Source organism: Cyberlindnera jadinii, assembly GCF_001661405.1.
Source record: "Cyberlindnera jadinii NRRL Y-1542 unplaced genomic scaffold CYBJAscaffold_4, whole genome shotgun sequence".
Taxonomy (NCBI): domain Eukaryota; kingdom Fungi; phylum Ascomycota; class Saccharomycetes; order Phaffomycetales; family Wickerhamomycetaceae; genus Williopsis; species Williopsis jadinii.
Window position 1 is genome coordinate 937,593 of NW_017963655.1, and position 27,367 is coordinate 964,959.

The 27,367-nt window shown below is 47.4% G+C and overlaps 14 protein-coding genes and 1 non-coding gene across 15 annotated transcripts; 8 read left to right on the forward strand and 7 right to left on the reverse strand.

Annotated features, from left to right (window-relative positions):
* Positions 1–859, forward strand: CYBJADRAFT_75506 (uncharacterized protein). The gene has a single exon (XM_020217921.1). The coding sequence runs from the start codon at positions 127–129 to the stop codon at positions 730–732; it is 606 nt and encodes a 201-aa protein (XP_020071574.1). The 5' UTR covers positions 1–126; the 3' UTR covers positions 733–859.
* Positions 860–2,860: 2,001 nt separating this feature from the next.
* CYBJADRAFT_172507 (uncharacterized protein) lies at positions 2,861–3,946 on the forward strand (the record flags this gene model as incomplete). The annotated part of the gene is made up of 1 exon (XM_020216350.1): positions 2,861–3,946. The coding sequence occupies one exon, from the start codon at positions 2,861–2,863 to the stop codon at positions 3,944–3,946; it is 1,086 nt and encodes a 361-aa protein (XP_020071575.1).
* Positions 3,947–4,291: 345 nt separating this feature from the next.
* Positions 4,292–4,966, forward strand: ACM1 (Acm1p; the record flags this gene model as incomplete). The annotated part of the gene is made up of 1 exon (XM_020216351.1): positions 4,292–4,966. The coding sequence occupies one exon, from the start codon at positions 4,292–4,294 to the stop codon at positions 4,964–4,966; it is 675 nt and encodes a 224-aa protein (XP_020071576.1).
* A 44-nt stretch (positions 4,967–5,010) lies between these two features.
* Positions 5,011–7,530, reverse strand: CYBJADRAFT_172509 (beta-glucosidase H; the record flags this gene model as incomplete). Its single annotated transcript, XM_020216352.1, has 1 exon — positions 5,011–7,530. One exon carries the CDS (start codon positions 7,528–7,530, stop codon positions 5,011–5,013), a length of 2,520 nt encoding a protein of 839 aa, XP_020071577.1.
* A 1,240-nt stretch (positions 7,531–8,770) lies between these two features.
* CYBJADRAFT_167188 (FAD-binding oxidoreductase) lies at positions 8,771–10,570 on the reverse strand. The gene has a single exon (XM_020214804.1). It carries the CDS (start codon positions 10,427–10,429, stop codon positions 8,804–8,806), a length of 1,626 nt encoding a protein of 541 aa, XP_020071578.1. The 5' UTR covers positions 10,430–10,570; the 3' UTR covers positions 8,771–8,803.
* Positions 10,571–10,712: 142 nt separating this feature from the next.
* Positions 10,713–12,907, forward strand: CYBJADRAFT_189605 (uncharacterized protein; the record flags this gene model as incomplete). Its single annotated transcript, XM_020217349.1, has 3 exons — positions 10,713–12,672; positions 12,693–12,797; positions 12,897–12,907. The coding sequence occupies exons 1-3, from the start codon at positions 10,809–10,811 to the stop codon at positions 12,905–12,907; spliced, it is 1,980 nt and encodes a 659-aa protein (XP_020071579.1). The 5' UTR covers positions 10,713–10,808.
* A 166-nt stretch (positions 12,908–13,073) lies between these two features.
* ARG3 (ornithine carbamoyltransferase) lies at positions 13,074–15,106 on the reverse strand (the record flags this gene model as incomplete). The annotated part of the gene is made up of 4 exons (XM_020213650.1): positions 13,074–14,057; positions 14,353–14,557; positions 14,608–14,944; positions 14,995–15,106. 4 exons carry the CDS (start codon positions 15,104–15,106, stop codon positions 13,074–13,076), a joined length of 1,638 nt encoding a protein of 545 aa, XP_020071580.1.
* Positions 15,107–15,260: 154 nt separating this feature from the next.
* On the forward strand, positions 15,261–16,145 carry RPC34 (DNA-directed RNA polymerase III subunit C34; the record flags this gene model as incomplete). Its single annotated transcript, XM_020212595.1, has 1 exon — positions 15,261–16,145. One exon carries the CDS (start codon positions 15,261–15,263, stop codon positions 16,143–16,145), a length of 885 nt encoding a protein of 294 aa, XP_020071581.1.
* EFM2 (S-adenosylmethionine-dependent methyltransferase) lies at positions 16,140–17,294 on the reverse strand (the record flags this gene model as incomplete). The annotated part of the gene is made up of 1 exon (XM_020216844.1): positions 16,140–17,294. The coding sequence occupies one exon, from the start codon at positions 17,292–17,294 to the stop codon at positions 16,140–16,142; it is 1,155 nt and encodes a 384-aa protein (XP_020071582.1).
* A 131-nt stretch (positions 17,295–17,425) lies between these two features.
* SWC5 (Swc5p) lies at positions 17,426–18,722 on the forward strand. The gene is made up of 4 exons (XM_020214805.1): positions 17,426–17,573; positions 17,631–18,465; positions 18,487–18,490; positions 18,512–18,722. The coding sequence occupies exons 1-2, from the start codon at positions 17,435–17,437 to the stop codon at positions 18,371–18,373; spliced, it is 882 nt and encodes a 293-aa protein (XP_020071583.1). The 5' UTR covers positions 17,426–17,434; the 3' UTR covers positions 18,374–18,465; positions 18,487–18,490; positions 18,512–18,722.
* CYBJADRAFT_75606 (uncharacterized protein) lies at positions 18,570–20,811 on the forward strand. Its single transcript, XM_020217922.1, has one exon. The coding sequence runs from the start codon at positions 18,765–18,767 to the stop codon at positions 20,778–20,780; it is 2,016 nt and encodes a 671-aa protein (XP_020071584.1). The 5' UTR covers positions 18,570–18,764; the 3' UTR covers positions 20,781–20,811.
* A 30-nt stretch (positions 20,812–20,841) lies between these two features.
* Positions 20,842–21,852, reverse strand: SNF4 (AMP-activated serine/threonine-protein kinase regulatory subunit SNF4; the record flags this gene model as incomplete). The annotated part of the gene is made up of 1 exon (XM_020212630.1): positions 20,842–21,852. One exon carries the CDS (start codon positions 21,850–21,852, stop codon positions 20,842–20,844), a length of 1,011 nt encoding a protein of 336 aa, XP_020071585.1.
* A 1,000-nt stretch (positions 21,853–22,852) lies between these two features.
* On the reverse strand, positions 22,853–22,926 carry CYBJADRAFT_t71. The gene has a single exon. It is a non-coding gene; the product is annotated as a tRNA-Asn (tRNA).
* A 140-nt stretch (positions 22,927–23,066) lies between these two features.
* On the forward strand, positions 23,067–24,863 carry CDC20 (ubiquitin-protein transferase activating protein CDC20). Its single transcript, XM_020214806.1, has one exon. It carries the CDS (start codon positions 23,319–23,321, stop codon positions 24,822–24,824), a length of 1,506 nt encoding a protein of 501 aa, XP_020071586.1. The 5' UTR covers positions 23,067–23,318; the 3' UTR covers positions 24,825–24,863.
* CYBJADRAFT_167195 (sodium:solute symporter family protein) lies at positions 24,514–27,039 on the reverse strand. Its single transcript, XM_020214807.1, has one exon. It carries the CDS (start codon positions 26,863–26,865, stop codon positions 24,877–24,879), a length of 1,989 nt encoding a protein of 662 aa, XP_020071587.1. The 5' UTR covers positions 26,866–27,039; the 3' UTR covers positions 24,514–24,876.
* Positions 27,040–27,367: the final 328 nt, after the last annotated feature.

Consider the following 27,367-nt stretch of genomic DNA (forward strand, 5'->3'; position numbering starts at 1 on the left):
GTGAATTCCAAAAAGGTGTCCTATACTGATGAAGAACTTCTCAGTTTTATCGCACGTTGCCATGCTCCACTCAAGAGATCCAAGAAATCATATGTGCCATTCAGAAAGGAATATTTCAAGAGTCTGATGAACAGTGCTGGAGTAATCATCAAAATTCATGGTGATGATGTTTCGTGTAGCCAGTGCAGAGGTGAAGTTAGAGAATTCACTTATTATCCTCATGTCTTAGCTGTGCTCTCTAAAATCAACAATTGGGAGTTCGAAAACGATCTGGAAAGCTGTATTACAAAGTGGAAAGAGAATAAGGGCACCAGTAAGTCTGACATCGAAATTTTCAGTTATCAAAATCTTGCGCCGCTTCTTGAAGGAAGATTTCCCATGTACATTCATCCATCGGTGATCTGTGATCTCTCTGTGGAGAAAATTTGTCAACGATACAAAATTGACGATGTGTACTCAATCAAACAGGATATTACATCCATCAAGAAGTCACTATTGCCACCCGAAGCAATTAAAGTCACAAAATCTACCAAGGCCACCAGAGCTACCCCAACCTCTCCAAGTATGGATGATTTGACAAACACCTCATTGGAAAGTGAATTTGTGGAGGATCAACACTTGGAAGGGTCAGATTTTGGCAAAAACAAGCCACCCACCAAGACTAAGAAGAGAAAACGAAAACAAGGAAGAACTGTGGGTGGTCGGAGACAGTGTAAACGTGTGAACAGATAAGAATATCACCAAACCACGTAAAACTATTCCAGATAATATTAATATTGCTATTTGTAGACAGTTCCATCTGAAGCAATATCCAATATCAGAATAGTAAGATGATCTTCCATTAAAAAGGATTAAATGTATCCATGGGAATGATAAATCCTGTACTCACAGCATTCTCTATGGGAGCTAGAAGGATCCATCTAGCAACTTAATTGATTGCTCAAAGGTAAAAAAACACTCCTTCACATAGTATTGACAGAAGGGAATCAACCCGTATTATGTTTTATTTGTGCGCACTGAAAATGGAGTATACTCTGCTGTAATGCTTCTGCGCACCAAGGGGAACTCTTTAACCTATGGTAATGAAGAAGTACGGTGTTCTGAATTTGTTGGTGCTGTTGGTTCAATATTAGCAAATTCAACAACAGTTTCTTCTCTGGTGAATCCCATCTCTGTAATTTCCTGCTGAACAATTTCTCTAGCGGTATGTAACAGCTGTGCGTAACGATTGCTTTGAGAAAGAAATTCACCAGTCTTGCTAATGTAGTCCTCAAGTATATTATATGCTTCATGGTTTTGAACATCTCTAAGTCATTCAACGTGACGGTTTATAGCCAAATCTGGATTTAGTGTTTAAATTTCTGCGAATTTCTTTAGGTCATTTTCTTGAGATATCATACCATCAAATCTATGGAATAGACAGCCGTTGATGGTCATTGAATAAGTTCCACCCCTTAAATCACCAGTACTGATTGCTCGAGAATATTTGGATGTGATTGGATCCAATAAGACATCCAAGGTGTACTGTGGAGGCTCTTTGAATATCTCACGGAGCAAAACTTTGTCCCTGTCACAACAAAAAGATGGTAATTCAGTATTGATAGGGAGAACATGGCAATAATCTCAACACTTCTCAAGCTCACCTTCATTATAAACTGAGTTCCATAGCCTCCCAGGTCTCCGTTGTTGTTGTTCATAAACTGGATCATCATTTTCGTTAAAACCGATAGTGTCATGATCAAAAGCACCATCATGTCTAATTACTTCTAACGCTCTTTCTGCTACCTGTGCCACCTTTCTTCACCTAACTCTTATTCTATCAGCCATAGTTCCATTATCAAGTTCAGGTTCAGGTTCAGGTAATGGCGGCTGTTGTGATAAATCTCCCCATGGTTCTTCTGGTGGTTCACACTTCAGGTCAGTTAGTCTGTCTCAATAGTTACTGAGTTTCCTTGTGATGCGTTACCTTCATTCGTTTGCGGTTGCCGCCGCTGTGCTTAAGAATTAACAGCTGATGTTTCCTCTTCAAGTTGAGGTCATTCTTCTGTTATTTTTCTAATTTTGTGTATACAAGCTGTCTTGGTTTTGTGTCATTTTGTGTTGATAAGAATTCCAAATGTAAACAATGCAGCGAAGGTTGGAAAAATCCCAACATTTTTATGATTGCTAGGGCAACGAAGAACCACAGTTACCCATATAAGAAGACACGGCGGAGGTTATTTAGGAAGAAACACTGATACAATCAAAGTGCGAGTCGATGTAGCTGATGATATAGACCATTTCTTTTGCATGGCTTACCAGATACTCCTACGTTTGCTCCGTTGTTGAGATATAAGCAAGTATATGCATTTTTTGACTATTACACCATACAAACTACAAACTGTTATATCTCAGAAACTATTTCTGACCACCTGCTCATACTTTGTACATCTTTTAGTGGGAGTATTAGCTACAGATTGACCCACTTTGGAGGCTTCGAAGACCGGTTTGCTAGCTTTATTAGCATCATTTTAGTTGTAATTCTAACACCGGAGGCGCTTTTCTTAGCGATTTCTCTTTCACCTTTACACCCACAGCTTGTTCCCCAAAGCGGTAAGCTATTTAGATCAAGCAATTAAGTTTAGTACCCGTTGAGCTGGTTACGCAGAAATCTCCACCTATCATGTTTTTGTTTACATTTCATACTTTTATATATGAACTTGAAAGGCCTCAGCATCATAAAATGAAACCAGTAAAGGCGGTAATCACGGCGCTTAAGCGTTTGGCAATGATATGGCAACCAGTTAGCGTAAGAGTTGTCGTCAAAGATACCAATGTAGTGTTAAAAGGCGTTAACACGTCTGAGCGGAATGAGGCACCAATGTCGTACCTCAGAGGCGTTGTCAGTGTGAAGGTGAATCGAAGCAGCGTCTCTTTGAAGGAGATCAACGTGAAGTTCATCGGTGAAAGAGTCGATGTTGTCTTCTCCAGAGAGATCAACAGGCGGCTATTCACCGATATTAGAAACAAAATAGTGGATGAGATGTGCAGCTATACAGTAGAAGGCCACAGGCTTTTGAAGGGAACGTATACGATTCCGTTCCAATTCATGGTTGATCCAACGTTGCCTGAGACTGTTAACACTTCATTGGGATCGAGAAATTACAGGATTGAAGTGCATATGGACAAGCAGAACAGTAACAATAGTCCATTGAAGACACCAATCACCATGATAAGGGCCCCCTTGGATAGGTCCTTAGTTGCCAATGACTGTGTGGGGGCCATAGGGTCATGGCACAGTGTGATGCCTTATTCGGTATTGGTATCGTCCAGGGTGTGCCAGTTGGGGAAACCATTCGACATCTCGGTGGAAACACAACCAAATCCGATGATTAACTGCTCAGGTGTCGTAAAGTCGGTACGGGTCCTCTTTGTGCAGAAGATCAAATGTCCCTCTTCTGCCCCTACTGAGCCGTATACCTTGTTCAACAGACAAACCTTGTGGATGAAAAGTTATGGGCCCCCCAAAGACCCATACGACCCGTTCAGGCTTGAGACAACGATCAAGATCCCACAGACCCTTAACTTCGATGTGTTCCCTTACACAAGCAACGGGGAAAATGAAGATGGATCGCCAGCACCAGAGTTGAGGATATCTCATTACATCTATATCCAGATCTCGATGCATCCAATCTTCATCACCGAGGACGAGTTCATCGACGACCAACCTCCTCTTGATGAAAAGATCCAAATACACACCTGGGACGACGTCAAGGACGATCTCGTCTTCAAGGCACCGGTGTTTCTACTACACAGAAATGCAAATGAAGAGCACAACCTAGCACCACCAAGCTATTCACAAGTGAAGCCCGGTAAACATAACAAGCCCTTGAAGTTCAAATCATTGGCCTGGATATGCAGTGATGGCGTATACGACGACAGCAGGCCTCCAAAGTACGTCAGATAGCCTCTCTCTCTCTCTCTCTCTCTCTCTCTCTCTCAGCTTCTTCAACTGCTACTCCATCCCAAACTGACCAACAATGCTCTTCGTGTCTCTTCAACGTAACCATGCCAACACACACCTGGTTGTTCTCCATGGCAACCGGAGCATCCACGAAAACGCGGTTTGAGGTGAAATTTGACGCGATTTCCCTCCAAATGCAAAACAAAGCAAGGCAACAAGCCACGGTAAGTGCAACAAGGCTAAGAATCATAGCAAAAAAAGAAAGAAAGGAAGAGGAACGAAACTTATACTTGCACCTCCAGCAGTTTTGTTCGTTGTGATCAGGTTGACTCTCTGTGTGTGTCGACGATGCTTTCAAGAACTCCCTCACCGGCTAAGAGGCAGGCTCTCTCTTCCAAAGACTCAAACAGCTTGAGCTCACAGAAGAAGGGTCTTGTGCGGACGACGCTCGGTTCAAGATCCCCTTCGAAGTCTCCTAATAAGTCTCCTAACAAGTCTCCTTCTAAGTCTCCTTCTAAGTCCCCAACACGGTCGCCAACCAAGTCTCAACAGCAGGTGATAGACGGAGGGCTGTTTACCAAGCCTGTGCCAAAGCTGGGCTTCAAGATCTTTGAAGATGCTACTGATTATACAAATGTCCAACGTATTGCTACTGCCAGTATCTGTGATGAGAATGACGTTGTGCTGGACAAGGAGAACAGAACTCCATGTCGCGAGGTGAAACGTCACAAGAGAGCTCCAATGAAAGATTTGAACATCGCTCAGTTCCCATCGTATATCCACTACCACGCTCACAACAGCAGACTGGGGGACGGGGCTACTGGTACCTATTTGCTAGATACAAAGTGGACTGGAGATGGCAAGATTGTGATACCAAGCTATGTCACTCCCCCAAGGAAGGACAGAGTACGGTACATAACCATGGGCACCAACAATGCTTCCGTCAAGAGATCTCACAGCGAAACAGATCTACAAAAGGATAAAGCTGTCAAGAGACTAGTATTTAGCATTCACGATGATTAATTACAACATCTGTTCTTTTCTTCCATTCCAACAGAAGTAGGGATTCACAACCCGGTCCAGAAGAACGCCTTCTCGACGTTGAACACTTCAGTGAGCTCAATATCATCAGATGAGAATCCAACTTGAACAGAGTATTCACCACTTTGAACAGACCATTTGTTCTCCCATTCGTCAAAGAAAGAGACCGAGTCCTTCAAAGAGAGCTCAAACTTGACTGTTTGTTCTTCACCACTCTTCAGAGACACCTTCTCGAACTCCTTGAGTTCCTTAACAGGTCTAATGATATCTTCGGACTGGGTTTTGGATATGTAAACTTGAACAACTTCCTTACCTTCAAGAGCACCTGTGTTCTTCAAGTTAACGGAGACGTTGATCTTGTTGTTTGGCTCATCAACAGACACTTGCAAATTGGATACCTGGAAAGTTGTGTAAGACAAACCAAATCCGAACGGGAATGCTACTTGCTTTTGTAGCTTCTCGTAGTATCTGTACCCGACAAAGATGTCTTCTCCGTAGAGGACACGGCCTCTTTCAGTTCTAAAGTTGAGGAATGTTGGGTTGTCCTCCAGCTTCTTTGGGAATGTCAGTGACAGCTTACCACTTGGGTTAACATCACCATACAAGACGTCGGCAATGGCGTTACCAAGCTCATTACCACCGAACCAAGCTTGGATCACGGCCTTTGACTCCTTAATCCACGGGAATTCCACTGGAGTACCCGACTGGTTAACAATGACAGTGTTTGGATTGGCTTTGATCACAGATCTAACCAATTCATCAACATGACCTGGCAATGCCATGGACTTTCTGTCATAACCTTCGGATTCCCACTCACCGTTGGTTCCAATAACAACAATGGCTTTATCCACGGATCTGGCCAACTCAGCAGCTTTCAGAATCTCTTCTTGAGCGTCGATGACTCTCGCACAGCCAAAGCTGATGGCACCATTGGAACTGAAATCAACGCCATCTCTGTCCTTAAGAGTATAAGTACTTGTTGAACCGAATTCGATACGGATCTTATACTCCTTACCCTTTTCCAAGTGGATCTTTCCAGTCTCCTCGATTGTACCAGAGTTGAAGAAAGATTGACCATGGGTTTGTTTGGTCTTGTTATCAACAACCAATTGGTCGTCGACGTACAACAAAGCTGTACCAACCACAACCAAACCAAACTCATAATCACCAGTCTCCTCTGGAGTATAAAGAGATTCAAAATCAGCGTAGAAAGTTGATTGCGACGTGATTTCAGGATGAATATAGTCAAACAAGATATGGAAAGAAGCCATTGTATCAAACTGGTCGAATGGCTTTCTATCGGCCTCACCAGGAGCACCGTGGTAGAAAGTAATATGCATTCCCTTGTCACCGGTGGATGGATTCTTTGACAAATGGGCAAAGCCTGGAAGCGAAACATGGGAATAGGATCCTACAGAGTATGGAGGCTCTGATCCTAACTTGTTGGCAATACCTTCATATGGCGTAACGGTATAGTATGGCAGCAAGGAAGCAGAACCACCACCTGCGTACGCAGACACTTTGGCATTTGGACCAATGACAGCAACAGTCTCTTCTCTCTTCAACGGCAAGACGCCATCCTCGTTCTTCAAGAGAACAATGGCATCAGCAGCCAGCTTTCTGAGGAACTCAGAAGTCTCTGGAGTGTTGTTGTCAGCATCTTCAGGGCCATTTTCCGGAATGCCGGATTCCTTACAGAACTTGACCAGTCTCAGGACATTTCTCACTCTGTCATCCAAGTCTCTGAAGTGCAACTCCCTCGAGGAAAGCTGCTGAGTGACGTGTTGCTGAGTTCTGATCCTTGGAGGTCCTGGCATTTCGATATCCAGCCCGTTTTGGATCGATTCCTTAGAGGTATATGTACCATACCAATCTGACATGATGGTACCGACCCAGCCCCATTCTTCCTGTAAGATCTCCTTGAGAAACTTCACAGACTGAGAAACATGTTCACCATTGACCTTATTATAACCCGTCATGAAGGCCTTTGGATCAGCAAACTTGACAGCCAATCTGAACGGCTCGAGGTAAATCTCTCTCAGAGCCCTCTCAGTGATGAGGGAGTCGGAAGAGTTCCTCTCATGCTCCAAATCGTTACCAACGTAGTGCTTCATCGTGGCTGCAACGTTTTGGCTCTGTAAGCCTTGAACGATCTTTGCACTCGCAATACCAGCCAGGTAAGGGTCTTCACTAAAGGATTCGAACCCTCTGCCACCCAGTGGACCTCTTTGCATGTTAGTGGTTGGGCCCAAATCAACATGAGCACTCTTGTGCTTCGCTTCAACACCGGCCAATTGGCCAGCTTGCTTCAGCAGCTCCTTGTCAAAAGTCGACGCCAGCGCAGTTCCATTGGGCAAAACAGCACCAGGAACACCATCAAAGAACTTTGTACCACGGATACCGTTTGGACCATCGGAGAATCTCAGCGATGGAATACCGAGTCGAGGGACTGGATATGTATGCCAAAAGTCAATTCCGGAGATGAGCCCAATTTTCTCCGTCGTGGTGAGCTGTGAGAGGACTTGTTCAATATCAAAATCTGCCATTTTGTTCAGTTTTGCTTACAACGCTGAAGTTGTGAAGTCAGGTTTCGAGTCAATGAGGGCTTTTTGGAGGAATGTGCCCTAGCTTTATAGTCTTTTTTTAAAAATTCCAGGCTGCAAGTCCCTACAGTCTTTCTAGTCCCAAAATGTGCTGATGACTACCTTTTACGTTGGTGGAGGTCCGTACATAAAATATCCTCAATGAGGCTTGCATGTAGCACAACGGTGGAGTTTATCCGCTTGCGGAGAAAAGATAAAGGAAAAAAAGGGGGAATAACTGTAGGAAGTTGGAACGGAGTAACAGAAAGCGGTTAAATTGAAAGCGCTTGTTTTGGTGCAGAGGCACGGAGAGCGAAGGAGCATCGTTGGATAATTGTCAATCAGGTGATGAATTGAAGACGTTAAGTGAATGAAAGGGTAGGTTTTACGAGTCAAAGAGCCGGGTTCCTGGTGAGAAAGCATGTTTCTTGTTCAGCGGTATTAAGCCTTCTTGTTGACTATTAGCCGCAATGTCGGATTAACTAATGCGTGTCGCCTCTCGCGGTACGGAACGCTCCACAGTTCAATTGGCGCTGGCAGTGTACCCCCAGCGGTCTAAACAGCCAATTGAATTACATCCAGCCAATGATATATATCATGGCAGTGTGGTCACATTCAAGATGGGCTCCAATACAACATGTTTTACCCAATAGAGAGGAGCTTGCAAGGTGCATGAAGGGGATGTGTGACTCAAGCATAACCCCAACAGAAACAGGGCCTAAAACACCCATAAAAAAGTCCCACTGCCTCTAATACGCACTCTGGAGACTCGACAAGCTATAACGGGAATGACTAATGGCATCTCCACAATGCACACCCTGTCTTTTATTCCACAATACGCGCAGAATCACGCCAACAGAACCATTTTCAAAACGCTTTTACATCTTCTCCGGGTCCCGACCCCGATAATTACACCGAAAAAGTCTTGACGCTATGTGTGCCTTTACCACGGTCAAGAACTCGTACAAAGGAAACTGGATGATCATCGTCTTCTCCTCTTTAATACCACCGAGAATTAGATACAGAGTGCATGAGCAAATGAGACTAGGACGTCGAATTAAACTTCCCCAGAGGAGGCGACGGATAAATAAACAGGCTGCATCGTATGCGCCAGCGTCAAAGGCCCCGGCTATTAACCCGAATGGGGAAATTGTACTGTGGCCTCTAAGCAACGTAAACTACATTCACCTACAACCAAGCAGACAAACCACACTCTTCAACTATATAAAGGCATACTTCAGTGATCTTTGTCCGTTGGATCTATTTGAAAGATCTTGTCGGCGTTCAACAGTCTCAGCGGATCCAGTGCCAGTTTAATACGTCTCATGGTGTCTACTGTAGGCTCGCCAACCTCCTGTACCAGGTACTGACGTTTACCAACACCAACACCATGCTCTCCTGTACACGTACCATCGTTCTCCAAAGCACGATCAACCATACGCCCAACCAGCTTCTTGGCTTCGTCTGCCTGCTCGTCTTTGTAGAGGACCAATGCATGGAAGTTACCGTCCCCGACGTGTCCTATGATGGTGTATTTGAAGCCGTTAGAATCCAGGTCCTGTTTAGTCTCATCAATCACAGTGGAGAGCCGGGAGATCGGCACAGCAACATCAGTGATGTAAACTTTAACGTCTTCAGATATGGTCTTCTTTCCCCAATCTATGGTGGACCACAGACTCATACGACGTGCAGACCACAGCTCGGCCTTCTCTTCTTCTGTCTGTGCAAATTGGAACTGTGAGGAGCCATTATTCTTAGTGATGTCACGAATGGACTTGACAAGCTCGCCAACAATGGTCTTCGAGCCACCAATCTTGATCAAAAGAGTTGGCTTCTCAACCCATTGTTTGGAGGTTGACTTAACAAAGTTTATGCACTTCATCATATTCGTGTCCAGCAACTCCACTGCATTGACCTGGATCCCCTTTGAAACAATATCGCTCACGGCATTCGTAGCCTGCTGGATATCATCAAAGTTAACCACTGCAACGGTCTCCTCCTCTGGCTTCACGTATAGCTTCAGCGTCGCCTCTGTCACAATTCCAAGGGTGCCTTCACTGCCGACAAACAAGCCAGTCAAGTTATAACCAGCACTCGACTTTCTGGGCCTCTTCTTAGTCTTCACAATGGTACCGTCTGCTAGAACAACGGTCAAGCCCAGAACGTTCTCCTTCATAGTACCATATCTAGCGGCATTTGTACCAGAGCATGACGTTCCCACCATACCACCAATGCAAGCACCTGGACCGGGGTCAGGGCCAAACAGCAGCCCATATGGCGCAAGATACTCGTTCAGATCTTGCCAGCCGACCGCTGGCTGCACTGTGACGTCCAAATCGAGCTCATTGAGCTTAACAATCTTGTCCAGCCTGTTCAAATCGAGGGTTATACCGGCTCTCGAGGCGATGAACTGGCCTTCCAGAGAAGTACCACCAGTGAAGGGCACGATGGGGACCTTGTACTTGTATGCCACCTTCATCACCTCACTCACCTCCTCAGTGGATGCCGGGTACACAACAACACGGGGCACCTGGCCCGGTTTAGGGTGGTGTGTCTGGTAGTACGAGTCGCTGTGGTGCTCAATATCAGACTGCGATATGCTCACATGGTCCACACCAACAATCTGTGTAATTTCATCAACAGCAACGTCGAAATCACCAGAGGAACCATATTCAATTGGACTCAGATGCTCAAGCTTCGTAGTAGAGCCGACAAAGAGCGGACCAGACGGCCTGTTCAGCGTGTAATAAGCAGTAGCAGCACCCACACCTCCGAGGAAGTATACGACTGATGATGGCACCACGGAGGATCTCGCCAGCCTTAGCGGCCTTCTGAACCTACCAAACCTCAACCTGGAGAACATCTGTGGATCAATGGCATTGAGCAGAGACAAACGATCACCACATGAGCCTCCAGAGTAGCATTTATATACCCAGACAAAGCGGTGAAGCCACAGTACAGAGGTCCGCCATTATGACCGCTTTGGGAATGGTTACCGTAACGGGTGAACGTTCAATGGCACCGACCTATTTGGTACACGTACACTGGTATAGACCATCACTAGCAGTACAATGAGCGCTTCAGAATAATCTTCTCATGAGTTATAATTTTACCGCCCTCGGCCCACCCTCCGGTGTTTCTTGCGAGTGTCTGCTGCGCAGAGGCGGTGGAAAAACATCAACAAACATCATCGAAAAACTTCATCACAAACCACCAAAGAAAGACGCTGAAATGGCACCGTGATGGACCCTCTGATCGCGAAGCTGGAAGAGGCCACTAGGGCCACAGGCAAGGGCAAGGCGCTGCGCCGGGAATTCGCCGTCGCAAACCACCATTCCAAGCTCACGTCGTGGAGATTCAACGAGTGGGACTACGGCAAGCCCAAGATCAAACTACCGTGCAATGCTCGAGGCCTGTTCACGATGGACGGGCGGATCGTCGTCAGAGGCTACGACAAGTTCTTCAACGTGGACGAGGTTGCTTCCACCAGGTGGAGCTCGATCGAGAGCGACACACAGGGCCCATACACCGTCACTGTGAAGGAGAATGGCTGTATCATCCTGGTGAGCGGGCTGGAGGACGGTACGCTTGTTGTATGCTCAAAGCACTCGTATGGCTCACGACAGGACATCAACAGGAACCACGCGGCGGCTGGCGAGGACTTCCTGTGCCAGCAGCTACAGGCACACGGTGTTGAGCCTAGAGAGCTTGCTCTCTGGCTCCACGACCAGAACGTCACGGCGGTTGCGGAATACTGTGATGACTCGTTCGAAGAGCACGTTGTTGAGTACTCACGAGAGCACGCTGGGATGTACCTCCACGGTATAAACAGCAACGAGGCGGCTTTCAGGACGATGCCGATGCCACAGGTGCGTGAAGTTGCCGACAAGTACGGCTTCAGAGCTGTTGACTACTTCACCGTGGAGTCTGTTGGCGAGCTGAAGGCCACGCTGGAGACGTTTGCAAAGACCGGCATGTACAAGGGCAGGGAGACGGAAGGGTTTGTCATTCGATGCCATCGCGGTGGTGATGACTTCCTCTTCAAGTTCAAGTTTGAGGAGCCGTATTTGATGTACAGACAGTGGAGGGAGGTGACGAAGAGCTACATCTCTGACGGCGTGAGGAAGAACGTCACCAAGCACAGAGAGATCACCAAAAGGTATCTGGACTTTGTTATACCACTGCTAGATGGAGACAAGCTGATGCGCGAGAGATACATGAATGGTCATGGTATTATTGAGTTGAGGAATAGGTTCCTGGAGAGCTCTGGAATGACAGCGTCCGACATCATCGATAGCGAAGCCCTCAGGGAGCTGGACATGGCTGCGTTGATGGAAACCATGAAGATTGACGGGCATACGAAGTTCGTCTTAGTTCCAGTGGCAACCATTGGGTGTGGAAAGTCCACTGTCGGGCTCATCTTGAAGGAGCTGTTTCCGAATTGGTCAATGATTAGCAATGACGACATACCGAAGGGGAAGAATGGTGCCACGCAGTTTGTGAAGCGTGGGCTGGAACTGCTGAAGACTCATAGTGTCGTTATCATGGATCGAAATAACCACCAGATAAGAGAGAGACAGCAACTGTTTGAGACTTTTAACAAGCTGTCCCAGGATTATTTGCAGCCAGAGGAGAACTTGCAATTTGTTGCCTTGAACTTCATTCCCTCCGGTGTCGACATTTCCAAGGTACGCAGTGTGACAATGGAGAGAGTCATGGAAAGAGGCGATAACCACCAATCTATAAAGGCACACAGCGATTCCAACCTGGCTCAAAAGATTATGAATGGCTTTTTAAGCAGATTCCAGCCTATTGATGTAAACGGGGTCGATTCCAGCTTTGATCTGGTTATAGACTTGAACCCACTGGACCCAGAAGGCTCGATCAAGAATGCAATCACCGTCCTGAAACAGTTACAAGAGAAGTATCCACTCTTGGTTGATAATATCCCTCCAACTGAAGACTTCAGAAGGGCATACGATAAAGCCAGAGAGTTCAAGACAACGCTGGACAAGTTTAAAGTTGAAACACCTGTGATGTATTACAGCCTAGACATCCCAATGGGCCCAGTTATTCAAGCCATTGAGTCTAGCGTGCCAAATGACTGTACGTACTGGACTTTAAAGGCCCAAGGACTCATTCAAAAGGAATTCCACGTTACTTGTGCGCACATTGCACAGAGGAAGAAGTTTTCCAAGCAGTGGAAACTGTATGGACAAGTGAAGGGAGATGTACGTGCTTCCATAACGCTATCAAGAATCATCTGGAACAAAGATATCGTTACTGTGCTCGTTGAGGATGTCAAGTTCAAAGACCACGACGAATTACAGGTCTTGAATGAGTTCCCACACATCACTATTGGCTGTTCAGGTAATGTTAAACCGGTTTATTCAAACACTTTGGCATTGGAGTATTCCAAGGGCCACATTTCTAATTGTGAGCTACCAAGGATAACGCTGGAGGCTCTATTGAAATCTAACTAAATACATATAGATCAAATAGAACAATCACTTGGTGAAGTCGCCCTTGTTAATGACAAAGGTATCGAGCACAGAGATTGCAGCGTACAATCTGTTTTCAGCCTCTGGGAATACTACAGAGTTCTCAGAGTAGAACACCTCATCCGTAACCTCTTCCTTGTGACGTGGAAGACAGTGCATAAACTTCCAATTTGGAGCAGCCAGCTGTGTGTGCTCTTTTGAGATTTGGAAGCCCTTGAACTGCTTCAACTTCTGCTCAGTTTGTGATTCCTCGCCCATGGAGACAAAGGTATCGGTGACAAGAATGTTGGAGCCCTTAGACACCTCCAATGGATCGTGAGAGAGGAAGAATGAGGTTCCTGTTTCATTGGCAACCTCCTTAGCCTTCTCAACGACAGAAGGATCAATCTCAATCCCCTGTGGAGTGGCAATCGCAACGTCGATACCGGATCTCAAAGACGCAATGAACAGGTCGTTGATGACGTTATTGGCGTCTCCAATCCACGCCAATTTCAGACCCTTTGTCTCTGGGAATGTCTCCCTAATCGTCATGATGTCAGTGATGGCCTGCAAAGGGTGGTACTTGTCACACAGAGAGTTGATGATTGGAACATCGGAGTGCTTTGTGAGCTGTAGGATCTCATCGTGAGAGTTCACTCTGGCAAACACGGCACTAACCATGGAGCTGATCACCTTTGTAGTATCGTACCAGGACTCATTGACTCCGAGCTGGATATCGTCTTTCCCCAAAAACATTGGTTGGGCACCAAAGAATGCAGAGGCACCTTCCGACGACAGCCTGGTTCTGGTAGATCTCTTGGAGAAGATCAATGCCACCGTCTTCCCCAGCAACTTGTCGTGCTGGGCTCTGATGTCGTTGATGTCGTTCTTCTTGACAACGGCCTTGTACGCAATGGCCTTATCCACGAGGTGGTTGAACTCCTTGGTGGTGAGATCACTGATTGATACCAGGTGACGGATCTTCGACGATGAAGATGATGAGAACATTCTCTTTATGGACATCATTGTTTGTATACGGTTGTGAAGAAGAGTGTAGAGTTATTCCGATGTTGAGGTGTTACAGTGGGAAAGAGTCATAGGTTTTTTTTCCACCCACCCGGTGCCGTTCGTGGGGGGCTCTGCCTACGCCGTCGCGCCCTGCCTAGGGCCTACGCGGAGAGCCTACGCGATCAGCCTACACAGTCAGCCTACGCGGAGAGCCTACACGGGGAGAATCGACTCCAACTAGACGGCACCAGCAATAAGATACAGCCTTGTGTGTTCATTCACCGGCTAACAGCTTCACCTCATTGGCCAATTGGACCAGCTGGACGTTCCACTCGGCCCTCTTAGACGATAATTCCTCCAGGGACTCCAGTCTTTCCTGTCTTGACATTTCAAGCCGTTGTATCTCCAGCTCCAATTCCGATTTATAGTCTTTCCCATCTGGCAGTAGATTCATCTTGATAGCCGTACCTCCCGTATCTGCTTCCCCTTCAAAGTCCAGCTCACTGGAACTGTTAGTAAATCTGCCATCATGGCCTTAAACCTTTACACTCACAGATCGTACATGGATTCCTTGATCTCCATGTCACGTAGTTTCCTCTGCATTTCAGCATCCTTGGTGGTCAGTGGCAGCATTCCATCATCCAGTGGGTCCTCCTCGGGCTCCAGGATCGCATCATCTTCCACTGGAACGGTTATGTACTCCTTAGCCTTACTCATCTTTTCCCTGATCTCGTTCATATACCCACCAACATCGTCCTTATACTCCTCGAAAAGAGGTACTGGTCTCTTCGCCAGCTTCACCTCAGCTGACAGGCCCGCCTCCACATCGTCCTCATCCTCAAAACCTTTGTTTACCGTCACTTTCTTCGCCCTCCCCTTCTTCTTCCTTGCTACCCTCTGTTAGTACTAAGCACACAGCCCATAAAGCCATCTAACTCACCTTTCACTTGCCGCACGGAGCTGGAAATGGTCTCGTTGTGATCCTCTCCTCCACCAGAACTATCTGACTCGTCGTGCTTGATGATAACACTCTTTGGCTTCCTTAAACTCATCAGCTTTCCTCGCCCTGTCTGCTCCTCTTCACAGTGCGATATGCGACCCGGTGTAAACTTTAAGCACGGAGAAAGCAAAAAAAAATTTCCTCGAGCGATGAGGTACTAAACAGCACTAGCGAAGCCAGCGAAACAGAGAGAGGTGGAAGACACGATGGACGAAGCCCAGAAGCTACACGAAGCCATGCTCAAGGAGCCCGAGAATACGTTCTTCTCCGAGCCAGAACTACGACACATTGCCGGTGTGGAAAGTGCTGCTGATCTCATGGTTATAGTGCAGGTGCTGTTGAACAAGAGCCTTGTTAAGCTGGCCAAACAGAACGGTGAGTTGAGGTTCCAGGCCGTGGACCCTCAGGAGGCTGCGAAGAGGTCGAACATGTCGGCTGATGAAGCAATGATCTACTCGCACATTGAGGCCAGTGGCCGTGAAGGTATATGGACAAAGACCATCAAGGCCAGGACCAATCTTCACCAACACATCGTGCTGAGATCGCTGAAGTCGCTGGAATCTCAACGGTATATCAAAGTCGTGAAGAGTGTCAAGTTCCCTACCAGAAAGATCTACATGCTGTACCACCTGACTCCGTCCATTGAAGTCACTGGAGGCCCCTGGTTCACGGACGGTGAGTTGGACTCGGAGTTTGTTGATTCGTTGTTGACCATCATTTGGCGATTTGTCACCGGCAAGACATTCCCAAAGGTGTTCCAGACCGAGATGAGCTTATCAAATAACCCCTTGTATGCTCCAAGCTACAAGAACTACTGTACAGTTGTCGAAATCCTGGAATTCATATCGAAGAGCCAAGTCACAAGTGAAGAGCTGATTGAAAATGATATAAGATCTCTGTGTGAAGTCCTCGTCTACGATGACAAGTTTGAAAAGGTCAGCTTGGACTGCTATAGAAGCACGATGCAAAGCGTTGTGGACCTCAAGGAGGAGAGAATGGAGAACGATTTCTCGATATTCGATAGTGCGAGCTTCATGGCATCGGAGGAAGCATCCGAAGACGTTGTGTACTTCGACGAATACCAGCTATAGCTGCCATTTCAACCGTTTATATACAAACTTCTGCTCTCCGAAGTCGTCAAACCCATCAACGTACTGCTCCTCAACGACTCGTAAGCCAATCTCTTTCAATAAACTCCAGAGAAGTTGTCTTTCAGACTCGTACAGCTGTCTAAGGGGAATCTGTATAAGTAGCTGTGATTCTGAGCTTTTGGAAAGGAATCTATCAACCATATTAACCACCCATTGCGGATGCTCAGGTGAGTATATCGGGTCAGCAACAACAACAGTGGTGTACTTAACATCGGGACCTTTTATCTCAACAAATGACGAAGGATCAGTCCAATCTAATACATGGCACTCCGAATCAACGCTGTTCAGCTCAACGTTCTTCCTTAAATTGTCCAGTATCTCTGGTAAATCAGTCAATACAACTTCATAGCCCAGCTTACTGAGTGTTATGCCGACTAGCCCTGTACCTGCCCCTAGTTCTAATATCTCACCATGAATATCCAGTCCCTCGTGTGTCTTTGCTAAGAGTTCACTCAACACCAGGGAAGATCCCCACGTCTTCAAGCCCAGGGAATCGGACGTTAGTGCAGGCTCATTGAGCAAGATGGGGGTCTCCAGATGGTCGATGATGATCTTTCTGGTGAACTGTGGGCGTGCTGTTCTACCACAGTTCTCCGAGATCCTCAGAGAGGTCAACTGCGCAATATCAGCGTCCTCTATGAAGTGTGAAGACAGGATCTTGTTCAGATATTGGAAAGTATCCTGGTTGAAAGGAACATCTGGCAGACAACGGGCCAGTTTCACGTACCCGTGATCTCTGAGCCATTGTAACGTGAAGCCGTAATCCTCAAGATCAATGGACCTTTGCACCAGCAGCTGGTCCAGCATCAACGTCTCTTCCTTCCCGAAATTCGTCTCCTCGTTCCGTGCCAGCAGCTTCAGCAGTGATATGAGGACAGCAGCGGGCAAGCGCCCGTTCAGCTGTGGGAAATCGAGTATGTGTAGTGGACCTTCTTCAAGGTCTCCATCTTCAAGGTCTCCATCATCAACGTTGGGTATGAAGCCGCCTACATCACCACCATCGCGGGGAATAACACCGTTATTGGTATCCACGTGATCGTCACCATCTGTAGAGTCCGGTGTGAAGAAGCTTAACGGGTCAAAGTCCATGAGTGAACCGATAACTTGCGAAAGAGATGAGTATCAACAAGCCTGCGATGAGGTGGAAAAAGTTGTCGAGACTAACAAAAATACATACACAAACACAAGCGTGAAAACATCAACAAACCGATACCACGGAGACAGGCCCGATGAAACAGAGTGAAGAAGAGCATCACAGCAGAGAAGAGGACGAGTACGTTGAAGAGGAAGATGAGGACTTCAATCCGGACGAAGTAGACGGTGGCGATGACGGCGATGACGGTGGCGATGACGGTGACGAGGATGAGTGTGAGTCTACCGGCTTGTTGTGTTTGAGCAATGCGGAATACTGACACCACGAGATAGACAAGAGGAGCGATGATGAGGAGACAGAGAGACAGGTCAAGAGTGCCAATTACTCAAAGATTGAGAGTAGCGAAGGCGGGCTGATAAAGACGAGAAGGCAGAGGCAGCTGGAGACCCATGAACGAGAATACAAGTCAGTGCTGAACTTGAGAGGAGATGTTGACGTTGACGAAGCGTGGTTGAAATTACAGAAGGCATCTTCTGACAGGCTCCGGTGTCGATACAGTGCCAACGTGACAAGGATCTCACACCAGGGAGAGCCCAGGGAGGAGGAACTGGCGCATGAGAGGATCAAGATTAAGAGGAAATACGACTACGCTGGAGAGACGGTTATCGAGGAGAAGTGGGTGGACAGGGAGTCTGCTGAGGCCCAGGAGTACTTGAACGGTCTGAAGGACGAGGAGAGGCTAAAGGTTGAAAGCTCAACGTCTATGCACAAGAAGGAACAAGACAAGAAGCCCACCAATGTCAACGAACGCGGTGAAAAGCTGCGGATCGTCAGGAAGAGACCTCCATTGTTGGAGGGGATCATCAACGGTTCTATAAAACCAAAGTTTAACACCTTGGAGAAGTCCAAGCTCGATTTTGCACAGTTTGTCGACAAAGAAGGCATAAACGATGAGCTGGTTCAACATAACAAGGACGGATATCTGGCTAAACAGGACTTCCTCAGCCGGGTCGAGTTCCACAGGGATACACAGATGAAAGAGATGAGGCACAAGGAGCTGAATAAGAAAAAGTGAACTCTTGGTCGTGCTAGGGTGTCTTTAAGGTCATAATTCAATGTTGAGTAGAGCTCTGCCTAGCTGTGTAAGCCGGCCCTGCCTAGCTGTGTAGAGCTCTGCCTAGCTGTATAGAGCTCTGCCTAGCTGTGTAAGCCGGCCCTGCCTAGCTCTGTGGGAGCGCCCTGCCTAGCTGGGCAGCACTCCTCCCCCTCCCTCCCGCCTACCCAGAGCGGTGCGCAAGCCCGCGTTTACGCACCCAATGGGGAAACCCATTCCACTGTGGCTCTCCGCAGTATCAAAATTGGTTAATACCCAACTGACTAATACCGAATCCATCGAGATGAGCATTTCTTCCTCGACAAATCTTCCCACTACAACCTAGACAACGTAGAATAGACACAGAAGAGCCATGACAACTCATTGGAAGGAGCTCCCGTGGAAGGAGAAGCCGTCAATACCGCAAATCACCACAAGATCCATCATTGCTGGCTTAGTCATCGGATCAATCATACTGATATCGAACTTCCAATTCGGACTCCAAACAGGCTGGGTGTCGATGATGTCCCTCCCTTCAGCGTTGCTGTCATTTGCTGTCTTCAAGAACCTTCAAAGGCATCTCGCCTTCGAGTTCACAGATGTGGAGAACGTGTTCGTGCAGAGCATCGCTGTTGCTGTCGGCACAGGACCTCTGGCTTATGGATTGGTTGGTGTTGTGCCTGCTATTGAGAAGTTCCTCAGACCTGAAGAGTCTGGCATCGGAAGAGTGATGAAGTTCTCCACGTACGACTTGATTGTATGGTGCACAGCACTGGCGTTCTTTGGGATCTTCTTCGCTGTGCCCTTGAGGAAGCAGGTCATTGTCCATGAGAGACTGCCCTTCCCTTCGGGAAGTGCCACTGCCACGTTGATCTCTGTATTGCACAACACAGAGGTCCGCCATGATGACTGCCAATCTGTGAAGCTGCCACATGAATACAACGAACTGTTGATAAGCGACGACGATGATGATGACGGTAATGGCGGTGGCGGGTCTGCTGTTACGACTCCGCCGCCTACTGATCGCACTGCACTGCTAGAAGGCCAGAGGATCAAGGAGCACGAATCCATCATCTTGTACAATAAGAACGTCAGATCACTGATTGGAACCTTCTCCGTATCGTCGGCATACACCGTGATCTCATACTTCATCCCATCTCTGAGAAACCTGCCTATCTTTGGTGGATCTCTGGCTGAGAACTACCTCTGGACTCTACAGCCCTCGCCTGCTTACATCGGACAAGGCATCATAATGGGGCTTCCCACGGTCAGCTACATGCTGTTTGGTGCGATCCTTGGCTGGGGCATACTGGCACCACTGAGCAAGGCCCAGGGTTGGGCTGAAGGTCCCATCGACGATTGGAAGACTGGCGCTCAAGGCTGGATTCTGTGGGTGAGTTTGGCTGTGATGGTTAGTGACAGCGTGGTGTCGTTCATCACCGTCACTGTACAGTCTGCCATCAAATTCTTCACGACAAGAAATGAGGGCCATGAGCCAGAGGACGGCTGTGAGCTGGATGCACAGTACCTGGTGGGCTTCAAAACAGTGAGCATTGGGCTCTTTGTATCGTCAGTGATCTGTATAGTGCTCATGGTCCATCTGTTTGGAACAACCATCGTGCCAGTGTACTCTCTTGTTGTTGCCATCGTGCTTGCCCTGTTTCTCTCGATACTGGGGGTACGTGCTCTTGGGGAGACGGACCTCAACCCGGTGAGCGGGATAGGTAAGCTATCACAGCTCCTGTTTGCCTTCATCATACCCAGAAACCACCCAGGCGCTGTGCTTGTCAACCTCGTTGCTGGCGCCATTGCAGAGGCTGGTGCTCAACAGGCTGGTGATCTGATGCAAGATCTGAAGACTGGCCATCTCATCGGGGCCTCTCCATACGCACAGTTCGTTGCACAGCTGATAGGAACAGTATGGTCGATATTCCTGTCGTCCGTGATGTACAAAGTGTACAACTCGGTCTACGAGATACCGAGCAAGGTGTTCCGTATACCGACGTCCGTGATATGGATCGACTGCTCGAGACTGGTTACAGGCGAGGGGCTGCCGCCGTATGCCTTCGAGGTGTCGCTGGTGTTCGCCTTGATATTCGGCGTCATCTCATTGGTCAAGAACGTGTTTAAGAACAACCCGGCGGTTCAGAAGAGACTGGTGTGGTTGCCTAGCGGAGTGGCGGTTGGTATTGGTATATATAACACGCCTTCATTCACCATCGCAAGGTTCATTGGTGGAGTTATTGCCTACATCTGGTTGAAGCGCTCTGGCCATTCCCACGAGGGCAAGACTGCGATGATTGTATTCAGCAGTGGGCTGGTCCTTGGAGAAGGACTGTTCAGTGTTGTGACGATGATATTGACAAGCTTGGACGTGCCGCACTGGTGAGACAAACAGATACATAGAGAAAGACTGCTTTGTTTATTGATTATTTATCTTTATTGTTATTTCACTCCATCTCTCCGAATAGAATGTACTTTAGGATATCGCTCAGACTCACAACCCCGACAAGTCTGCCTTCATCGTCAACAACAAAGAGTCTATGCACTCTTGATCTTCTGATATTATCGAGTATCGTGGCGAGTCTGTCCTTCACCGTGCACGTGTAGACGCCTTCGAAATCGTCTGATCTTCTCATGAGGGCTTCGCCAACGCTTAGCGTCAAATCGTTATAGATTCCACCTTTGATGAGGCCCAACACATCCACCGCCTCGTAGACGTTGATCAACTTGTTGGTTTCGTCCACAATAGGGATGGAACTCACAGATCCGTGTGACAGTAGCTGGATAACGTCAATCACTGGTGTGTCCAGAGTAGCCGTTGATATTGGGCCATTGGAGCCGATGCCCAGCTCTTCCAAGGACATTTGTAGATCTTCCGTCTCTTTGCAGTTCAAGGAGACAAACTTCAAGATACGGTATTGGGTGAGCACCGAGACGACGATCTCTCTATGCGTATCTTCATCCTCGTCGATTAGGGGGATTCTTCTGGAACGGGACTCGATCATCTTAACACATGCATCGTACAACGGCTTGAAGGGATGGATCGAACCTGTGTCTATGGGTTCAACACCAATGGCCTTCTCGACATCCTTCAGCCCGTTCAGAGTCAATCTATCAACAAATTCGAACCTATCCGGGTTCTGGAAGTAGTACTGTATAACGTTGATGAAGTCCGAGGAGTTCAACAACCCGGCAAACCTCGAAGTCTTCGGGTCCCACAGCGGCGCTGAGACGATGTTGTTTTGTAGCAAGATATTTAGCGACTTCTTGACCAGCAACGACGTGTCCAACACAATCAGTCTATAAGAAACGGGTAAAACATCATAAGATGTCTTTGATTTGAGGAATTGTCTAATAGCCTGTACTGCAACTCGTTGTCTCTGTCTCAGCTGCTCATGTTCGTTATCAGATATTGTCGCCTCTTGAAGTTTTTGCTCTATGGTTGGGATTACAGACATCCTTACGTTAACCGCTGGGTAATAGAACAGTTGCCGCCGTGGCTGAAACCTTTGCCTTCTCCTCTCGACGAGGGGTGCCCTTCCATTTTCGTTGATTTGTTTGTTGAAGATTGGGACACATGTTACCCGGCCTTCGGGGCGTTTTAGTGGTGTCCGGGTGTCTCGTTTTTGTTTTTTCTCCCTGGAGCGGGTATAAATTTGAAATTTTCAATTGTATTTTTTCTTCTCTTTCTTTTTCAGATTTTTTTTCCCTTTTCTTCAAGATCTCTTTGCCTTTTGGCTTAGATCAAGTGTAGTATCTGTTCTTTTCAGTGTAACAACTGGAATGTCCTCACTGAGGACTTCTTATTTCGTTACTCTTATTTTTGGACTATGGCTTCAACGGTTTTTCATACGGGCTTGCTCGTTGGCTGTGAGGCATGGTGTCGTTGCCATTGCACTTGCTTTGGGCTTCTGACGCAAATCTTTTTTAACGTACTTAGTCGATGAGTTCATCGGTTGACTTTAAAAAAGCATTTCATTGTCTTGTCATTTTGCAAATTGAGATTTACGTAACGAGGCGAGCTCGTATGGCGTGTGCGTCAGAACCTGGTGCAGCTAAAAGGCCGTCCATGGCTGCTGAGTGTGTTCTGTGTGCTCTTATACTAGCATGATCAATGTCGGAGTTTGCGTTATGGTGAGCCTACAAACTACGCTTACACCAAGCTAGTATTCCCTCGTTGCATTGTTATCCCGTCCCATGCTGAACTGTTCTGAGATGTTTACTTTTTCCCACGGAATTCCTCCCTCATCAAGCAAAACACTCTGGGCTACTGTACCCTATAACTCACACCCTAACACAAGATATGAAAATGTCGGCGCACAGATACCGTCATTACCACCAAAGTGTACACACTTCCCAGGTGTCACAACGTTCAAAACCATCATTCAGTGATCTTCTACAAACAGTTCCACAGCTACGCCCACAACCTGAAAACCTCTGAAGGAAAAAAAAAAAAAACGACCTCGGTCAGGATTGAACTGACGATCTCACGATTAACAGTCGTGCGCCTTAACCAACTTGGCCACGAAGTCTAAAGAACACGTCGTCTACGCCGCCACTTCTCCTCCCGCCACACACAGACCGCATCGCTCATAACCTTTCCGCTTGCGGGCACATCATTACATGCATTAGCAGCCGAAAGATGAAGCATCAATTTACCGCATTGGGAAATTTGTAAACATTGAACAAGTTTCAAATTTGTCACAAAACACCAATGTTTCTGTGGTTCTTTTCACGTCTCGAGATTTCTTCTGATCCTTGCTTTTTTAACCATCTACATCTTCTTCTTTGCTGCTAGCAACCTCCTTTCTGTCCATTGCTTATCGTCCCTCTGTGTGCTTTACCCTGTGCCCTGTGTGACAGTCCTGTGTTCTTTCATTTGTCTCGCTGGCACCATACATTCATTCACTAGACATATACCATAATGACGAGTACCATAACAGATTCTCCCAAGTCCACGGTGAGAAGAACCACGCTGAGGTTCCCTGGCTCGCCCAGCAAGTCGATGAAGCGTCAAGGCTCGACTCTCTCGTTGGCGTCGCCGACAAAGTTGAACGTTGTGAAGCCTGACTGGGACCACGAGAAGATCTACCAGACCCTGAAGAGACAAGGTTCCTCGAGTGCTTCGCTGCAGACGACGACGGACAGATTCATACCTTCACGGTATACCACGAGCAACAGCAGGGTCTCAACAGAACAGCATCTGCCTCCTTCCAATGCGTCCCCTTCGGAGCATATCAAGGCACAATCGCAAATCATCTACAAGAGATCAGTGGCCGATGCGTGCGGTATTGAGGTGGGACAGAGGATATTACAGTACCAGCCACCGCCTCCTGTCTCCAAGTCTCTTGTACAGATGAACCAAAGCTCGAATTTCTCTACAGCTTCCGCTGGAAAAGGATCCATGGGCCTGACCATTGAACCTTTGCGGTCCAGAAAGATCTCTTCAAACCCAGAAAGAGTATTGGATGCTCCTGGCTTGGTTGACGACTTCTACCTGAACTTGTTAAGCTGGTCCTGTGAAAATCAATTGGCAATTGCTCTAGAATCAAGCTGCTATGTATGGAATGCAAACACAGGCTCAGTCCAGGTCTTGAGCGATTGCGACCATCTGATCAGCTCTGTTAGATGGTCCGAGGATGGCTCATATTTGTCCATAGGTAAAGAGGACGGCACTTTAGAGATCTGGGATGTGGAGTCCTCTACAAGGCTAAGAACCATGAAGACACATACCGGTGTTCGAATTGGGTCCCAGGCATGGTCTTCCCACTTGGTCTCCGCAGGCTCAAAGAGTGGTGAAATCATCATCAATGACGTGAGAGTTAAGAACCATATAACAAACACATTGCATGCCCACATGGGTGAAGTCTGTGGCCTAGAATATAGGGCCGATGGACAACAATTTGCATCTGGATCAAACGATAACACTGTGTGTATTTGGGATTCAAGATCCTCAGTGGCACAGTTCACAAAGACAGCACATACTGCTGCTGTAAAGGCATTGGCATGGAACCCAGAGATCAATTCTCTCTTGGCCACTGGTGGTGGTTCCTCCGATAGACATATTCACTTCTGGAACACAACAACAGGTGCAAGGGTCAACTCCATCGACACGGGCTCACAGATCTCCTCGTTGTTCTGGGGCTCCTCCAACTCTTTTGGGCGTGAAATAGTATCCACTGGTGGCTACCCAAACAACAGCATCAGCGTCTATTCGTTCGACCATAGGATCAAAGTGGCTGAGATTGAAAATGCTCATGACTCAAGAATCATCAGTGCCCAATTGTCCCCAGATGGCTCAACAATTGCTACAGTAGGAGGTGATGAGAACTTGAAGTTCTACAAAGTGTTCAACCAGAACAAAAAGAGAGAGCAATCCAGTGCCATCGCACAAGGCAAGCAGATGTCCAAAATAATGACTATTAGATAAGTTATGTATTAGCATACACTATAAAATGTACTCTTCAACTCGAGCCATTAGACTACTCTTTCTCCTGGTTGATCTCCAGGACCATCTCAGCATCAGAGCTCTCAGCATCAATGATATCACCACATTCCACCTGTGGTTTCTTCTTAAGAATAGCAAGACATAGGTTCTTGATGTCCTTTCTTCCTTGCCATATTGGGAACAGAATGATGTATATAGACGATAAGAATAGGCATATCATCATGATGATAACCCATGATGTAAAGTAGCCCTTTGAGAAGGAATAATCGGACCCGTACAGTGCTAATGGAACAATCAGATAGCCACCACCAATGAGGATGATATTCAAGACAATGGCGATCTTCGCAGCCTTCCTCAGTGTCTGTTCCTCCTCCTCGGTGTTGATCATGGCCTTGACCTCAAGAGCATCGGCATCGTCTCCTGCTGTGAAGGCATTACGATAAACAGCAAAGTCGAATGGCTTGGAGTCCGGTTTCAAGTATGAAAGCACTGGAATCATGAGGAATGCACCCCCAAAAGTAGCAAAGTTGCCAACGATGGAGGCCTCTGCCGTCATCAATGTGTTTTTATCAACAACGTTATCACCATAGGCTGCTGCAGCACCGAGCCAACAAGCGACCCCCATTAGCGTGGACAACGGTGGGCCATAGGTGACAGCAAAGTTGGAAGTCTTGCTCCAGTAGAGCGTATACGTGATGACAGCTGCTGCTGGAACAAGGATGATTCCATAGAAGGAGATAAGCCATCCAACAGACACACCGACGTAGTTGAAGATGATGGAGACACACGCAACCACGACAGAGAACACAATGGTTGACAAATGAGAGAAACGAACAAGCTGTTTACCAGTGGCCTGTCTGTTGATGTAGCCTCTGTAGACGTCGAACGTGGCCACTGAAGAGAAGGCAATGAGCTCCGCAGACATCGCACTTGTAACACTCATGAACAAAGTAAGAACAGCAGCTTTGGCACCACTCTGGCCCATAATGGCACCAAAGGTATAAATCACCGGCAAGCCAGCATTGGCCTCATGAGCAGTCAAAGGGTTTGGATATGTTTGGAAGCCTGGATACACGAGAAGAGCTCTTGCTGCTAAACCTCCCGCAGTGCCCAAAGCCCATGGAATGGTAAGCCAGCACAATCCACCGAGGATATAGCCACTGAGAACACCTTTTGGAGAAGCAGCAATGGCCTTTTGGCCATAGGAAGGGTCACCAAACACCGAGCTCAGGCCACCAATAAGAACAGCCCACGTGATCATGAACATCTCCTTGTTTTTGAAGCTGAGGTAGTCGGTGGAGAACTGGAACTGGGCCTCAGCTTCCTGTAGCATGTCCCACATCTTGCCTGGCGAGCCAATGATATCAGACGTACAAAACACTTTGAAACAGAGGGCCAGCACAACGAGGTAGATGATAACAGTGTGGATCCAGTCTGAGATGAAGGTGGCCTTCAGTCCACCGGTGGCCGTGTACACACAGACCCCCAATGGCAAGAGAAAGTTGGCTGCGATGATATTAATCCCCGTGGAGGCGTTGAAGCCTTGGGAAGCACCCAGTAGCAGACAAGAGGCAACCATGATGTTTGTAGCCGTGATGTAGAACAGATACATCCAGTGCGAGTGCTTGTCATAGCGAGCCTTGATGATCTCTGCGATGGTGTGACAAGCAGGCGCAATTCTCTTGATTTCAATGGCCAGCAGGGCAAAGGTGAAGATCTGGATAGTGCCCATGACGGCGTATAGATAGCCACCACTGATTCCGTAGGTATAGCCCCACAGGCCCGATGTCAGCAGCGACGCTGGCCAGATCCACGAGGAAACGACGGCTGAGGAGATCAGACCTGATCTCACTGTTCTGGAGGCTGTTGTGAAGTGCTCAGAATTCTGGTGTTGATTCATATACTTTGACAAGATGTACGTGATGCCACACATCATGAGCGCAAAGGCCGCACCAAGACCGACGATGTACCCGTAACCGACGGCCTGTGGCAGGATATACCCATTTGAGACGCCACTGGTCATCCTAGGCTAGTTAATTGGTGCTATTTGGAGATCCTCCGTGGTGATTTACATGGAAACAAACCATGCCACTTATATACAGGCCCTTCCACCTCTTGGAATCAAATCCATCACCTCGTCTTCCAGATGAGGAAAGCGCACCGTTCCAGCTATGATAATACGCAATCTACATGATCACCTGATAGATAATAACCCTTTATCAACTGCTGTAGCCCTCAGGAAGGGTTAAACATCCCCGTGGAAATTGTTTTGAAGAGATCACCGACGCATGAGGCACACTGTGTTCATGCATATACGAAGAATACAGTAGAAATGTCCTTCAAGCCTGGTGGTGTTCTTCACCAGCCCTTGGCCAAATGGGAGGAAACAGCGGGTGCCAACACTGCTGAGCTCACTGTTGAGAGCTCACTGTTGAAGAGCTCACTGTTGAGAGCTCGTCTGTGAAGCCAAGCAGGCTCTGAGTGCTTCAGTTGTTTTGGCTGGCAATGGCTTGAGGCGCGCTTTG

What these genes read in the sequence shown, in the direction of transcription:
- CYBJADRAFT_75506 (XM_020217921.1), top strand. Translation starts at nt 127, where the DNA reads ATGAACAGTGCTGGAGTAATCATCAAAATTCATGGTGATGATGTTTCG.
- CYBJADRAFT_167188 (XM_020214804.1), bottom strand. Translation starts at nt 10,429, where the DNA reads ATGTTCTCCAGGTTGAGGTTTGGTAGGTTCAGAAGGCCGCTAAGGCTG.
- SWC5 (XM_020214805.1), top strand. Translation starts at nt 17,435, where the DNA reads ATGAAACAGAGTGAAGAAGAGCATCACAGCAGAGAAGAGGACGAGTAC. An exon ending in TGACGGTGACGAGGATGAGT is followed by an intron (nt 17,574 to 17,630) that starts GTGAGTCTACCG and finishes ACCACGAGATAG; the next exon opens with ACAAGAGGAGCGATGATGAG.
- CYBJADRAFT_75606 (XM_020217922.1), top strand. Translation starts at nt 18,765, where the DNA reads ATGACAACTCATTGGAAGGAGCTCCCGTGGAAGGAGAAGCCGTCAATA.
- CDC20 (XM_020214806.1), top strand. Translation starts at nt 23,319, where the DNA reads ATGACGAGTACCATAACAGATTCTCCCAAGTCCACGGTGAGAAGAACC.
- CYBJADRAFT_167195 (XM_020214807.1), bottom strand. Translation starts at nt 26,865, where the DNA reads ATGACCAGTGGCGTCTCAAATGGGTATATCCTGCCACAGGCCGTCGGT.